The sequence below is a fragment of the Scleropages formosus genome, chromosome 16 (assembly GCF_900964775.1).
Source record: "Scleropages formosus chromosome 16, fSclFor1.1, whole genome shotgun sequence".
NCBI lineage: Eukaryota > Metazoa > Chordata > Actinopteri > Osteoglossiformes > Osteoglossidae > Scleropages > Scleropages formosus.
The window spans coordinates 6,263,339-6,279,184 of record NC_041821.1 but is presented as its reverse complement, the minus strand read 5'-3'; the positions used below and the strand labels follow the sequence as shown (position 1 = coordinate 6,279,184).

General features: G+C 45.6%; 1 protein-coding gene across 8 annotated transcripts in view; it reads left to right on the top strand.

Annotated features, from left to right (window-relative positions):
• The window catches only part of inpp4b (inositol polyphosphate-4-phosphatase type II B), a 96,139-nt gene that overhangs the window by 60,099 nt on the left and 20,194 nt on the right, over positions 1-15,846 (top strand). For all 8 annotated transcript variants that reach the window (XM_018735807.2, XM_018735806.2, XM_018735808.1 and 5 more), the window contains 5 exons: positions 1,032-1,136; positions 3,087-3,195; positions 9,742-9,925; positions 13,299-13,520; positions 13,609-13,816. In XM_018735807.2, the coding sequence (XP_018591323.1) occupies positions 1,032-1,136; positions 3,087-3,195; positions 9,742-9,925; positions 13,299-13,520; positions 13,609-13,816 (828 nt within the window). The remainder of the gene's footprint in view (positions 1-1,031; positions 1,137-3,086; positions 3,196-9,741; positions 9,926-13,298; positions 13,521-13,608; positions 13,817-15,846) is intronic.

Below are 15,846 nucleotides of genomic sequence, written 5' to 3'. Positions count from 1 at the left end.
AACCTCTCCCCCAGCATGGGTCGGTGGAGCATGCCCCCCTCTGTGCCTGAGGACCAGCCCTGGGCAAACAAGTAAGAACATGGTCCTGCTGTTTGATCTGTGCTGCTCCAGACCCGCTGCTCTGCATTCTGCACACGCACCACCAAGGAACTGATGAGCGGCTCATCTGACAACGGGAACCAAGGCTGATGGGCCGCCACTGTAGGAGAGCGTTAGCATGCAGTGGAGATCGCTACGAGATGTTAACCTGCTGCCTTCGAGTCCTCTGTGTCCTCTTCCTCCCCTCAGCAAGCATCAGTCACTCAGAGGAACCTTTCTAATCATTACAGAACATTTTTAAGAGGAGTTGCTACCACCTTTTCCATCAGCAAATTAAATAACTAACAAACTGTGGCTCTGTCCAGGAGTGTGCAGGTTCTTGACCCACAAGGGATTCTGGTGTTGTGAGCAAGGTTTTCAACCCGCTAAAGTACCAAGCAGTGTAGTGGTTTGATAATAAAATGGTAAACCATGTTAGTCTTTACTAAGCAAATTTAGCCTTTTTTTTTTTTTTCTTACTGGGATGTTTTTTGTTCCTGTAGGAATACATTGGTTAAAACAGCATTCTGATATAGTATATATCCTGTTATACTGTGTCAGTGATGGTGTTTTTGTTCTTAAGGAAGTTGGCACATGTGTAAAAGGTTTGGAATGAAAAGTCTATGAGGATTTGTTTATCGATCCCAGCTTTAATTCTGATTTTACCCACGCTCAGTAATAAAGCTAATGTTAACCTCTCCTTTTTAACTGTCACTAGAGATATGGGGGATCGAGAAATGGAGGTATGAGGGGTGCAGCAGTGGGTGATATAACTGGTTAATGGAATCAGGCGCTGAAGCATCCAGTAGAACATGCAGCACACATGCAACAGGGACAGAGTGTGTGTGTTGTGTTTGTGTGTTACGCGATCTGTATGCATGCAGCCAAGAGTGACTTTATGAACCATGTCGATACGATATCGGTGGTTGAAATACACTCCTGTCTTTCCTCAGGCCCATCCTTCAAACCCAGCTGCTGTAAGGGTCAGAAGTACCTGGAATTCGTTCCCATCAACCTCCACACTCAGAGGATGCATGTCACATGTCCCAGAAAAGCAGGTACAGGCACCCTTCTTTTTGTTCTCTAAAAGTGCTCATTGCAGAAGGATTCTTGGGTACAGGTTTATAAGCATCAGTCAACCATTGTCTGTCAAACTGAGGAGCATCGAGTTCTCCACCAGTCGACCCCCAAGCAGGTGAGTCAGACAGGCGCTTTGGGATTTTCAGTCTCTTGGATCTCTTCTTGCTGCCACCCAGAACTGAACCACACTTGCTGAGTAGACAGCCTCCCAAACATGGCTGGCAAGCAGTCACCTGAGACCAGTCAGGCAAACACAATCGATGACGGACTCTTAACGAAGCTGCCTTATCCTTTGAGGACGGGGGGAGCCAGGCATAGCAGCGCTCTCTGGGCCTTGGGTCATCCTTAGAATTCCAGAATTCATGACCATCCTGTGCAGACCCCCCCAATTTTCATTTCCATTCACTGATGAAAAGGTGAATGAATCCTGACAATAGGATCCAATGTAAGCAGAACAAACTTAAAACGCAGTTGCGCTAACCACCGCCATCGCCCTATATTCCAGATGAATCTGTAACACAAACTTGTGCATTTAAAGCAGAAGTAGCATCTACATGACAAACAATTCCCTCACGGATGCAACTCGCTGACAGCCTTCACTGTTGTTCACGTCCATTTCTCTTACAAACATCTCTCCGTTTTTCCCAAGGAGAAAGACAGGATGGATATTCCAGCCTAGAGAGCGACAGCAAAGTGGGAACGTGTCCCAGGGATTTGTTTTGCGTTTCCTATATTTTTCGTCACCTGAAATGTTCCCTCCTGTGAAGTATGGGCGGTTTTGAATGAAAAAGGGCAGCGTTGTAAGGTGTTGAATAAATTGACCTTTAGTGTTGTCATTATTTGCTGTTTTTGACCTGTAAAAGCAAACACGGCCAAGCAGTTGCAAAGCTTCTGACATCCCATTTTTAAGAGTATACTGGAGTTTCTGCTTTTCTCCTGTTAATGTTTTTGCCGAGAACATGCAGAGGCACATAAAATGATGGAGAATCATTTATTACTGAATATAAAATGTTTATGTCTGGAATTTCCATACATTTTTTTTCCCGAAACAAAAACGGACTGTCTCAATTTGCTAAGGTAGACAAAGCTGTAAGGGAAACTATTATAATCCTCTCAGAAGTCATTTTGCTACTGTATATTTTATCTCCCTTAAATGGGACTTGAGAATAGGTTGCGTGTAAATTATTCTGTTATCATGGCATCTGGAGACTGTGTTTCTTCCTCAAAAATGTGGGTCTTCAACCTCAGCCAGTGTTGTTAGTGGCTATGGCAAACTGGCTGTTACTTAATACACTGGCAACCTTAAATATTTGCTCTTGTCTTCTGCTTTGTTTTGTCACTTTTTTGTTGTTGCTGCAATGAAACCAATTAGGTGCAATTAAATAAGCAGCACTGACGAAGGCTCTGATACCATGAGAAAAGCGGTGTTCAGGGGTGCCATTTGAGGCGGGCGCAAGCAGAGGCGTGGAGTCATGGCTACCCCTGTGCTCCCCACGGCTGCACCTTGCACTCAGGGCCATCGGGTCCTTAATTACTGTCAGTCCCCTCTAGAAGTGAGACTTCCTGCTGTGTTCCTGGTCTGTCGTCTGGGGGATTGTTAGTCGGCCAGCCCCGTGAAATGATGAAAACAGCCGTACAGAAAAACTCACCGCTCCCTGTCCAAAAATAGCACCATTTTGCCCGTCTTTTTTCTTTCCTTTGATTTACTCAAGTTTTCCTGCAAAGGAAACACACAGTTAAGCTAGTCCCTATGTGGGTCTGTGAACTTACGTGGACCAACTGGTGCTGAAACGAGGAGGGGCTATTTAGAAACGATTGGAAGTGATACGTGAAACATAACGGAAACAAGAAATCATGAAAAAGAGGCGTGCGTATAATATACTCTGCGCGGAGTATGGTGCTCAGCAATTGCCTTGTTTGCTTTCCAGATGCCTTCTATGACGTGATCACCGTAGGAGCACCAGCAGCCCACTTCCAGGGGTTCAAAAATGGTGGCTTGCAGAGGCTGCTCAGCCGGTATGAAACGGAGAAGAAAAAGTAAGTAATGCATGCCCCATTTTTTTTTCCGCATTTCTACAGGAAGCTCATTCCTGGGCTATTCAGGAAGCCTAATACAGGGTCAAAGGTCAGCAGACAGCCCAGCACTTAAGGAAATTGACTTATGACTGGAAAGTAATAAGTTCAAGTCCTAGGAAAGGCCTTGCTGTTGTACCATTAAGCAAAATGCTTAGCCTGAAACAAGGCATTTGGAATATAAAAGCTTTGGAGGTGACAGTCTTTGCTTGTTGTGAGAGCATCTTGAATACTTTGATAGTTACTGGAATTCTAGAAACAAAAGTGACAGTGGAGCTCCACTTCGTACCTAGATGGTCTGATTGACGGATTCCCTGTGATCCGCATTCCCAAAGAACACGCTTTTTCAAGTGAAGGTCAGAATCTAGGAAATGTTCCGGAACTTCCTCACCACTTTTAGCAGCTCTGTGCTTGTTGTGGATGCTAGGGTTGCTGACTAGCCTGCGTGACAATCCATCTTGCCGCTGGAGACTGGGGTTTGTTCCAGAAGATCCATAAAATGTTACATTTCAGGATATTTTACGCCTCTTCAATTTACACCTCTGCATCTATTTAACAGCTGAATCAATAAATAAAAGGACAATAGGCCTATTTTAGACGGGGCTTTTATTTATATTTTAAAGTTTCAAAGCATGTCTGATAATGAAAATACAGGATATGCATTTAGAATAATGGCTTGAATTGAAACGATTTCTCTCTTGGCACACCTGTTTTCTTTCCAACCACAGTGGATTGGCAGAAGATTTTCTCCATTACTTCTGTAAAACCTTGTTGTACCGTGTTTTAAAGGGGACTGAGGCATCAGTGAGAGACAGATGATGCCTATTTCAAATGAACTCGGGTATCAGTGAGAGACAGTTGATATTTGAATGTAATAATATCATAATAAAAGCATACAAAACCAATCCGCAGGGTGCCAGGTACACCAGTTTGGTTTCAATTTTCCTTACATTATATTTGTTTAGGAAAGGGGAAGAAAAGTTTTTTTTTTTTTTTTTTTTTTTTTTTTTTTTTTTTTTTTTTTTCTCTTTCTTCTCTTCTTAACATCATTCTTTTAGCGTGATTTGTATGTATAGGATGGTTTTTCCACCGAGCAATTTGTTAGCGTGCAGAAACATATTGATCCAGTTTTCTCGGAGACGTCAAATGCAGCAGTATCTCAGGGTGGCAAAGTATCGTTCCTTATTGCAGAACTCCTTTTCTCTGTTCAGGGTTTGTGCGCGTTTCGCTTTGTGCGTCAGCCAGCAAGGTTCAAAAACAATAACCCCCAAACAGTCCCTTCCACCACGTTGTTTTACTAATGTTCCTTTAATTGGATTACTTATTTCAGCCTGCTGCTGTCACTCCGCACCGTGTCGCACTCTGGTACGAGCGGATGCCTAATTAGTACGTTACGGTTTATAGGACCACCGTGGTTTGACAAACAGCAGGGGCAGCGCTGATTACCTTCGAGTGATGGCAGCCTCCTTCCCGGCTGTTTACCCCCTTCCCAGGAACACCTTCCCATTTTGCCTTTGCCCTCTAGGCTGGAAGACAACGACTTTGTCTGCAGCCCTCTGGTGTGACTGCTGCCTGATCTCATTGGAAATGAGATGCGATCATGTGACGCTTCATATTGCGCACCAGCTCAGCACCCGTCCTTATTATTCATTTACTGTCAGTAACAGTTTGCCCGTTGCAGGGTCACAGTGATCCCAGAAGGACGGGCACAAGACAGGGTACACCCAGGACAGGGCACCAGTCTGTCACAGTGCATCACACGCACACACAAGGGCAAATAGAGTCACCGGTTCACCTGAATCACATGTCTCTGAACAATGGGATGAGAATGGACTAGAGGAAACCCTGTGCCAGATTCAAGGGTATCCTGTCAGTCCCCTTTCCAGGGATGTGAACCAACAAGTCCAAACACATTGAGCTGGACTCACGCTTATGTCTGAACCTTCAGCCCAGGAGATGTGAGGAAAACTGTTACTTGCCACCCCCACCCTTATTAGAGATGCACAGTTGAGGACCCCCATCCTGCAGTGTAGCAGGCTGGAAGGGGCTGGAAAGTTCCTATCAGGGAACCAAAGGCAGCCAGGCCATCCATTGCAAACGCATTCATGTTAGCGCCATCCATTTGAATACATTGATGTTACATCAGTTTTCTTTTAAAGAGAGATTACATTGTGGACTAATCCCAGTATATTTAATGCTCCTTTGTTTCTTATTCAACTTAGTTAATGACACACTGTAGCTTAAAATTTCCAATTTTCTGCTTGGCTTGCCAAATACAGACTGCGCTGACTTCTCTCACTCTTAGCTGAAATCAAATCATATGTTCATCACTGTCAACCTTTTATCTCGATCCGTCTCATTTTCGGTGGACAGCAAAAGGAGGTATTTGAGTGGTTCTGAAGAACACTATGTCATTAAGTATGAAATACCTGTTTCATTAGTACGTCTGTTTGGGATTCACGTGGTTTGCCCTCACAGCAGATGTGATGCAGGTAGCTACCTCTGCTTGCTGTGAGAATGAGGCGCGAACAATCCCCTTTCAGGTGTAACCGCCAGGTTTCCACTGTCTGCTCTGTGTGTCCACGCCGGACCCAGGGTGAGCGCCTGCAATTCGTGTCCAATTAAAACGGAACAAAGAGAAACCTGTTAACTTGTCTGTTTGAGCACAATACGGAAATATTGGAAAATCCCTCATCCGCTGCATCTCCTAAAGGAGCGGTTCAAGGGCCTTTCCGGTTTTCTTCTGCAGATATTGTGCCAGAACTCATTTACAGTGCCACAGCTCAGCTGAGACCCTTTTGTGATGACAGCAGCCAAGAGCGCAGGACGGCGATGCAATATGGCGATGTGGGAGGAAATTGGGACGCTCAAGAGGGTTAATCGATACTGAGCTTTCACCCTGCGTGAAGGCATTTACGCCCACAGCAGCACCATTTAGCCCCCATTAGTTCATGCATTCCAGTGCCGTGGCACTCTTTAAAAAGTCCTTAATTTCTCATTTTCTCTTAATTGAACCCCATAGACACCGTTTTAACGGCAGAAATAAGAATCTTATTTTAATATGATTCCGTTAATCATTAAGGTTCTCCGATAAATTGCTCCTCGATGGTAGGATTTTCTTCTCCTCCCCTTCATAATAGTATGTATTTGTCGTGGTGGAGTGCTCTTGGAGTTTCTCTGCAGAAGGCGGAAGATGGAATATGGTAAGAAATGGGGCAGCCCGCAATAACAGCATTAAGGTCTTTTTGCTTAAAACTTGTATGTACTTGTATTCCTCTCTTAAGGTTCATATTTTTCCAAGAGATGACGTTTTTTACACATGGAGCAGCAACGGAAGCAGCATTTTGTACTTTAAATATTTTTGTTATATTTCTCTACAGCTGAGGTATCCAGAAAGCTGCACATCATTTTATCATTTCAATGCATATATAGTTTTTTTTTTTTTTCTCCTCAGTTTTGCTTTTTATTGACAAGAATAAGTGTGGAAGGTGTAGTGAGGTAATGGATCTGTCAATGCTATGAGGGGTCTTTGCAAAAAGTTTCCTTTTTGTTCAGTTTCAAACTCCCTGCAGATGGAACATAGTGGAAAAAAATTCTCGGTGGTGTGGAGTTGAACCTGGTAAATGTTTCCCTTCAGTTTATGGCCTGAGCAACAGTGGAGAGGAGGTCTTCCAGGAACCATTGGAGTTGAACACGGCTCTGCAGGCTGCAGGGGCAGGGTCAGAGCTCCATGACCCCCGGACCCCGCTGTCATCCTCCCCGCAGCAATTGTCGGCTGGGCCTGCCGGCTCTTTGTTCCTCCCATCGCGGTATTAATTAGCCACGCATTCACAGCTCACTCAGTAATTACACAGCAGTGCCTGCATCTCTTTCTCCTATTAGGGTCATAACCAGTTCCTGCCTGGTCAGTTTTTGAAAACATCAAGTAAGATGTTACCATTTTGTCAGTTTGGATAATTCTGATAAAGAGTGCCACATGAACTGTCACAACCTGCCATGAGAGTAAACACAGATGCTGCGTTTGTGCACGCGTGTGTGTGTGAGAGCAGCTGGGATGGAGGGGGCTGTCTCGCTGAATGAGAGAAGCCTCCCGTGTCATACAGCACGTGAGACTGCTTAGCTTACATTGTTGAGGGGAGATCCAAGCATGGTTTATTTTCCAGCAGTGCATGTCCTTTAATTCCCCGGTTAAGGTGTTAATGAAGGTCGTGTTGCTCGGTTGTTTGATGTGTATCCCAGTTTACACATTGGAACGGCAGAGGTTGCCTTCCACCGCCACGTTGATTAAACTCTCCACGGTGCTGTTTGGTAATTACATGGCGGATCAAAGATGGGCGAATGCGGGGCTGCCCAACACTGTGAGTGCAAAGGTCCAGAGTGTCGCAGATTAAAGTAGCGAAGGGTTTATTACGATGCACACAGTGGAAAGTGGTACAAAGGCCAGTGCGACATTCGACTCGAGGCATGTTCCCCTTCCTAGACAGACGCTTAATCCTCCTCCTCTCTTTCAGTTTCTTTTCTTAGAGCAGAAATGCAAATCAAAGTGAACGCACAGCCTCTGCTTGTTATTTTCATAAATATTTCAGAAATGGCGAAAAAGAGCTTTTGCCTTCAGATTCCTACAAGTGCTCAAGTTGGTCATTCACAGGAGTTTAGAGCTATGGGGGGAAAGTAATATGAAAACACAGCAAAGAGTAAATTTATACAGTTTCAATGTTTTTCTTGTTTGGTATGCATCTTTAAACAACCTCTTTGATTAGCACTGAGCTTGACTGGGTACTGGGTCTCAGGGGGTCTAATTAATATAACGCAAGGCCAGGTTTTAAAGTGTGTCCAGTCTGTGTGCGAACGTCACAGTTTACATTGTTCACTTCCAGATGTTTCCATAGCCAGATAAAAATGAGGTATGAGTTGCTCAAGAGCTGTTCTATTCCCTAAGACAGCAAAGTGTTTGACGGAATCGCCATGGGATTCCTAATTTGTATACTGCTTTGCTTTTAGACTGTTGGGTTCGAAATCCAATATTAACGCTCGACCTAAATCATAAGGTAGTTCTCAGTACTGCTGTCTCTGCTTTATAGCATCTGCCAAATGAATAAATGTAAATAACACATCAGCAGAGAAGCTGTTAGGAATCAGATTTACTGCGTGGCAGGAATGTTGTTATGGTAATCCAGGTGGTCCTTGGTGAATGAGACGAAGAATGGATAATTCTGAGACTTACTGGTCATTGACAGGGCAGTTTAATTGCTTATCAATGTATATACTTTTTTTTACTCTTGATGTTTGGCTGGCGATACAACTGACTATATAGGGAGTGCTTGCTTCGGATGATACATGTCAGCCATACCTCTATCCCTCTTTCTGTTGTTCAGTGCTCTGCATTACTCTGCTGAGAAGAGAACTCCATAAAAATTAATTGATTTGAGCTGAGCTGAATGGAATTGAATAATGCAGGAAGACAGCAGGTGGCGTGGTGTGGATAGAGCTGTCCTTCCAGTTGACGGCCCTAGGGCAGCTGGTAGTGTAGTGGTTAGAGCTGCTGCCTTTGGGCCAAAGGTCACAGGTTCAAATCTCGCCTCCAACTGTAATACCATTATTCACCCTAAAATTGCTCCAGTAAAAAAAAGGAAAAAAAAAAAAAAAAACCCAGCTGTCTAAATAGATGAATAATTGTAAGTAGCTTAACACTTTAAGTCGCTTTGGAAGAAAGCATCAGCTAAATAAATAAATGTAGGGACCCGAGTTCAGCTCCTTGCTCCTATTGTAGCCACTTGGCCTAAATTGATACAGTAAAAATTGTTCAACTATATTACTGGGAAAATCAATTTAAATACCTTGGAGTAAAAACCTAACATAGCGTTGCCTTTGTCAACGGGGTCAGCTAAATGAATAAATATATGAACAGCAATGATTTAACATTAGTTAATGTATTACAAACCTAACTGCATCAGCCAGGTGTGCATGTTTATTGGCTACCAGGTGCCCTGTGAGCTGATTGTCCTGTTGGATGTGGCCGGTGCTGCAGACCTCCTGATCTCAGTGCTTGTCAATCGATGGGATGTAAATTACGTGGATGAGAAGCTCATTCCGTATCGATCCTCTGCGTCGCGCTCTCTCTCTGCGCTGTCACAAGAAAACCCTGCGCTTGTAAAACACGTTCATCTCACAGCAGACCATGGCAGAGGTCTACACAGTTCTCCTTTTCTGCTGTTCAGTGGAAAACGATGATGTATGCAACAAATTTACCTTCAGGGAGCATCAGGGCTGGTGGACACGTCTGTTTTTATTCTCTTCTTCGTTAGTCATATTTCAGATGGGCTGCGGTGTTCAGTGCCCATCAGTTCTGGTTTGGGGGGGAATAAAAACAATACAACGTTAGTGCAGATGTCCCCTTGTGGTGGAGTGCAACTGCAGTGCCTCATCTTGCCTGCAGTGCCTGATCTCCTGTCCCTTTACACACACACACATTCTCTCTCTCTCTCTCTCATTCTCTCTCTGTGTGCCCAGTTTCAGCACAGCGTACCAGTGCATCTATTTCTCACCCGGGGACACGTCAAAAGCGCGGGAGGTTCTGGCCAACATCGGCCAGCTGCAGCCCCTCATCTTGGTCCTGGCCGATCGACTCCTGGAGGCTGCCCAGCATGGGTGTCTTGACCCCTTGAAGGAGGCCCTGCAGACACTGTCTGACAAGGTGAGGCCTCATCCTCCCCACTCCCACCCCGTCAGTGTCATAAAAGGCATCGGACGATTTAAGAACGATGGAAGCATAGTCAAGCCGAGGGCCTCCTCCCCATGACCTACCGCACTCCACTTCAGCTGGACCAATGGTTTCAGCGCCATTTTTTCATCACTGAGAAAAATGCAACCAGTTGCTACAGTAATCAATAAATATCTATATTACAAGAACAACTACTGTTTAGGGTGTAAAAGAGGCAAGCTGTTGGTGTGTTTATGCAAAGCCAAGCCCCAATCTTAAAAGCGCTGTGGCTCACCACGTTACGCTCCAGCCAGGAATGCCACAGGACTGTTTTACAGACTCTGTTGAAGCCCAAAGCTTGAGGGTTTAGTGTAGATCCCCAGAGGGTGGATTTAACCCTGCCACTACAGCACAGCAAGTGCAGGTCTCTAACTGCAGCTCCCCGCTGTAATCGCTCTTAATGAGCAGAGGGCGGATGTTCAGTCTGCCTCGCAGCGGCTCGAGTGGTTTCCTGTTTTGGGTGGTGGTCTGACGGAGCCGCGAGCCTGTAAGAGATGCAAGAGATACAAAACGCAGTTCCACATTATGAATGCATTATGCAAATATGCTCTCGGTGAGGTTAAGAGTTGAAATTGAAACCGAAATTGCTTAACGTGACCGTCGTGAGGGCGGTCAGAACCTGTGAATGGGTCGAAATGGTTAATAACTTTCTAGCTACAGCCTGTCCAGAATTCGTCATCGAGTGCTAAAGTAACAAAACATATTGCAGTCGCGAATTTATAGACGATGTTCTATCGGAGTAATTAATGAATTGCATCTGGCACTGTCAGATTGCAATCTGCTTGCAAGGATTTTTTTTTTTTTTTTTTTTTTTTTTGTCACAGCGGAATAGATCCCAATCAACCAGTTTAATTGGTACATTCGTTCTGTCACTTTCTGCGCTCTGATTAAAGGCGAGCGCCGGAACGCCTGGTCAGCACTAAAGCGTTTGATTGAGATCTCCAGACGAGGACCTCGAGACGACTCCATCGACTTTGCGTTGCTATGGAATTGGCGTACTGTAGCATCGCCCACCATAGTGAAATACTCCCAGTCTTTAGCACTAGGGAAAAATGGGTGCACAGTGGAGGAGGGTGTGGTTCAAGGAGTGGTTTTGAGGGGTGGTCATGGCCCTCTGGAGCATAGAGCCAGTCAAACAGGCCCGCTTGCACCCCTAGTATGAAGGATTCTGGGTTTCTGGGCTTATGTTATTCAAGGCATAAACAGGAGCAGGAGTTGGTAACTTTTTAAATCATTAAAAGTCATTAAAAGTGGTTCATTGGTTGTGGAACCCAAATTACCCTCAAATCTCAGCAACATCAGTCTCTGAGAGTTGGACATCCAGGCTGTTTCCTCACTTGAGAGTAGGCGTGCTCACTTGCCATCAGGTTACAGGACAGGCTTTGTTCTGGTAGTCAGGATGAGGTTCTGCAGTTGCGAGGGGCTGGTGTGGCTTTTCAACTTTTCAGTTTTTTTAACGACCTGGAACCCCAGAAGATTCAGGATTCTCTTGTCAAAGCGCTGTAATTATTCTGCCCGTAACGCATGTTCGAGTACTGCCTTGTTCTGGTCCTTCGGATCAAAGTAACCTGGTGACAGGATCGTCACAATGACAAAGTTGACTTGCGACAAGGCAGATCTATCTGCCAGTTGCAAAGGCTGTGCCGAGTACAGAGAATATCTGCAAAGGATGAAGCGACAGAAGGGGCGTCCCAGAGCACAAAGCTGTCTCCCTGTTAATAAAGTTGAAAGTAATTACAATGGAAATGTAAATCTTGTTGAACTCCTAGGAGGAATGCAGGTGTGAGTGTGTAGGTGGCTGAACAGATGGGCGCAGGTGTCCCGCGGCTGCTCCCTCGATGATTACTTCACTCGGGGCTTGTGCAACACCTTCCGCTGCAGCAGATAAGAGCTCATTTGATCTCATGGTTAACATATCGACCAGCTGGTTGTTGGTTCACATCCCCAGAAAGGGAATCGACAGGATACCCAAATCATTTCAGTAAAAGTCCGGCTGCGGAAGCAGGCGAAATTGAAAGTTTTCATGAGATGATCGGTGGAGATGGCAATCCTGGGCGTGTCTGAGGGATATTTTTATCGCCATTATCCTGCTTCTGTAAACGGTATTTAGGAAACCAACGTGCAAACGGGCAGCCTGTAAGATAGTAGTTAGAGCCTTTGTCTTCTATTCAAAGGTTCCATGTTCAAGTTCCACTCCTGTTGCAAGTACACTGGAATAAGGTACTTACCCTAAACTGATAAAGTTAACAATAACCCAGCTGTATAAAAAGGCTGATGATTGTAAGTAGTTCAATGTACTGTACAAACCTGGTGTTCTAAGTCACTTTGGAGAGAAAAATCAGCAGTAAGTAAATAGTAGTATAAATCAGCATAGTATATGAGATACTGGAGCTAACAGACTGTCATAGAGTTAACATCTCTAATGGCAGCAGGGTCTGTGTGAGCAGAATTACACCTGTGTACAGAAGTACAAATGAAACTGAAAGGACTGAGTGAATACCAAGATGTTTAAGTAAATAATAGAAGGGTAGGGGATCCTAAACGGAATCCTACATTCTGGAGAAAAAAACATATGGAGCGATTGGTGTCACTATTCACTGGATCTCATCCTCAAAAATGTTCATTATAGCTGTTTTTATAGAAAAAAATATTTCATGTGTGACTCTTGTACTTAACTATTTAACTGTCATTAGCTTTTTTTTATTACTTTTCATATCCAGGTAGAGTTATTTTCTGTTTAATCCATAACTTAATTATAAGTAATCAGTTCTAGAGCATAGCCAAAATATGCAAACTCTGAAAATCTTGTCAGACACGATTGCCCACTGCAGCCCTATGGGGTTGACACATCTAGGTCAGCACAGTAAAGATTCCTGACCCATTCATGATTCTATCTATATATACACTTCGTATAAATTCATATGAGCTCGGCTGCTCTGCTTTTTTAGCTTTCCTTTCTTAATATTGTTTCTTTCCTCAAAGTGAATTATTTAAATGTTTCCATGTGCTCAGAAATGGAGTTGTAAAAAGCCATGCCATGTGGTCCTGCTATAGCTTTGTGTACCTGTGCTGCTGGTTGGGTTGGCAGAAGAATGTAGTGCTCCTTGCTGCTGTGCCAACACAATCGTTTGGCGAGGTACGCTCTGCTACTCCAGCATGGAGCCCATCAACACACCGCAACATCTCCGTTTCACATCAAAGACCCGTGCTGCCTTTGGAGGCCGATTATCGCGGGCCACCTGAACTGCACGTAGGGAGGCTGTGGCGACACGGCAGATGTGTCCATTTCCCCTGCATCTCCTTGCAGACGGAGCAGTTTGTGCACGCGCTGAAGGACGAGCTGGTGAAGACAGCCCTGCTGGCCCTGCATGCGGCACGTCCAGGTTATGTCAGCAGGAGGGGCCCCGCAGTGTGCAACAATGCAGCCGGGGGAGCCGGAGCAGAGACGCCACCCAGGCAGGACAGCCCCATGCAGCCCCAGGCTCAGGACTCCATACCTCACCGGTCCGAGTACGACGAGGAAGAATGGGTAAGTAGCAAGTGCCAGCACGCACGCTCGCACACGCCTTCGTACCATTCCGAAAGGGCCCTAACAAGTGTCATTTTGTGCATTCCAGGACAGGGTCTGGGCCAATGTGGCGAAGAGTCTGAACTGCATCATCGCCATGGTCGACCGGCTGCAGGACCACAGTGAAAACAACAACGTGGGGGCACCAGCCACTGAGACACCCACAGAGGCACAGATGGAGATGCCCCAGGCTGGGACCATGCCCCCAGTGCCTACCTCCACTCCTACAGCAGCCACGGGGAAAGCAGGAAGCACTGGTGATGTGTGCAACTTATTATTGCTGTATTTGGTGAAGTATGTGCTGAGTTTTGCGCCCCCCCCCCCCCCCCCCCCCACCTCTCTTTTTTTTATTTAATATTTTTTAAGCCCCTAAGTATGTGTTGCTCAGCTTTCCTAATACGAGCGCTTATTTTCAGCTTTCTTTATATTCACTGTGACTGTTGTGTTGAATGACTTTCCGTGTGGGCAGACTGAATGAGATGATGTAAGCAGTGTTTGAGGACTAATTGATTCAGACCGGAGGCTGCAAACCCCTCTCTCAGCGTGGAAGTTATACCAGATGGCTTTTAGGTAGCATCCATCTGAATGCTAAGGCAGGAGGTAGGCAGGCAGTGACAGTACCGTGGAGAAGTGCACCTGGCTGTGGCAGTGCGCCGGCACCCCCTGCAAGAGGAAAGGAGAGTGGAGCTGTGTGCGAACGTTCAGGCCGATAAGAGCAGCGCTTCCCCTCTGCAAGTGTTATCCGTGGACAGGGAACTGCGGCGGACGAAGCACAACTGTTATGCAGGCAAGCAGCACCCACGGAGCACCTTGTTGGACATCAAGGCTCACTCAGACTCAGCAGGATAGGAGCAGCTAGGTTACTGGAAAAATATTCAGTTTTTCTCAGCAGACCACCTGGTTTGCGGGTTCTGATATGATCAAGTGAGGGATGGATCTGAAGACTTTTTTTGTGCTGAGGGGTGGGGTGGGTGTTACTGAGCTTCTCTACTTTTCCCACAGGATCAAACCATTGTGACTGTTTGTTTGTGACAATGAGAAAATGCTTTGCTAAGTCCATTATTAAACACTGACATATATTTTCAGTAGTGTGAGAAAACAGTCTTTGAGTTTCTATTGAAAAGTGCCATTGCCAAAGGGACCTGGCATGCGTACTGTACTAAGCTTACTGGGCAGTCTAAATGTGGAGAAGACCGCCCCCTACTGCTTAGTTACTGCTTTGCTGGAAGGTGCTCCTCCTACCTTCAGTCTACCTTGAAGTAAAATGTGTGGTTGATAAGAGGTAATTCTTTTCGATTTCCCCAGGGTAGTAGTGTTAACAGTTCCTCTGCATGGGAGAGCTGACAGTCATCAAAAAAATCCCACATCAGTCTTACACACACACACACACACACACACACACACACACACACACACACACACATACATATCGTCTGAACCGCTTATCCCATTCGGGGTCGCGGGGAGCCGGAGCCTAACCCAGCAACATAAGGCGTAAGGCTGGAGGGGGTGGGGACACACCCAGGACAGGACTCCAGTCTGTCACAAAGCACCCCAAGCGGGACTCGAACCCCAGACCCACTGGAGAGCAGGACCCGGTCCAACCTACTGCACCACCGCGCGCCCCCACATCAGTTACATGATAGGTTTTAAGGTGGTATTTGACAATACACACACACGCGCACAGTCTGAAACCGCTTGTCCCAACTGGGGTCACGGCAACCTGGAGCCTAACCTAGCAACACAGGGCGCAAAGCTAGAGGGGGAGGAGGCACACCCAGGATGGGACGCCAATCCGTTGCAAGGTACTCCAAGCAGGACTCGAACCGCAGACCCACCAGAGAGCAGGACCCGGCCAAGCCCACTTCTCCACTGCACCCGACCGGCAATATACCATTTAAATATATTAATTTATCTGATTATCCAAAGCAACTGCAAATGTGGTTACTTACAATTATTTGCCTATTTATACACCTGGGTAATTTTTGCCATAATTAGTTTGGGGTAAGTACCATGATCAAGGGTACTGCAATAGGAGCATAAATTCAAACCTGGGTCCTGTGATTGCAAGGCGACAGCTCTAACCACTAAATTGCCTCCTGACCCTGACAGCTCCCTAATAATATAAACAAAAAAAATTTTAAAAAGCATGCAAATGTTGTTGCGCAGTCCAGGTTCTGTATATGAAAACAACTTTGGATGTTTACAAGTAGTGATGGTGAAAGTGATGGTAACCGTAAGTATCACAAGTGGCCAGGTAGTGCCTTGAAGGGCGGTACGGTGGCAC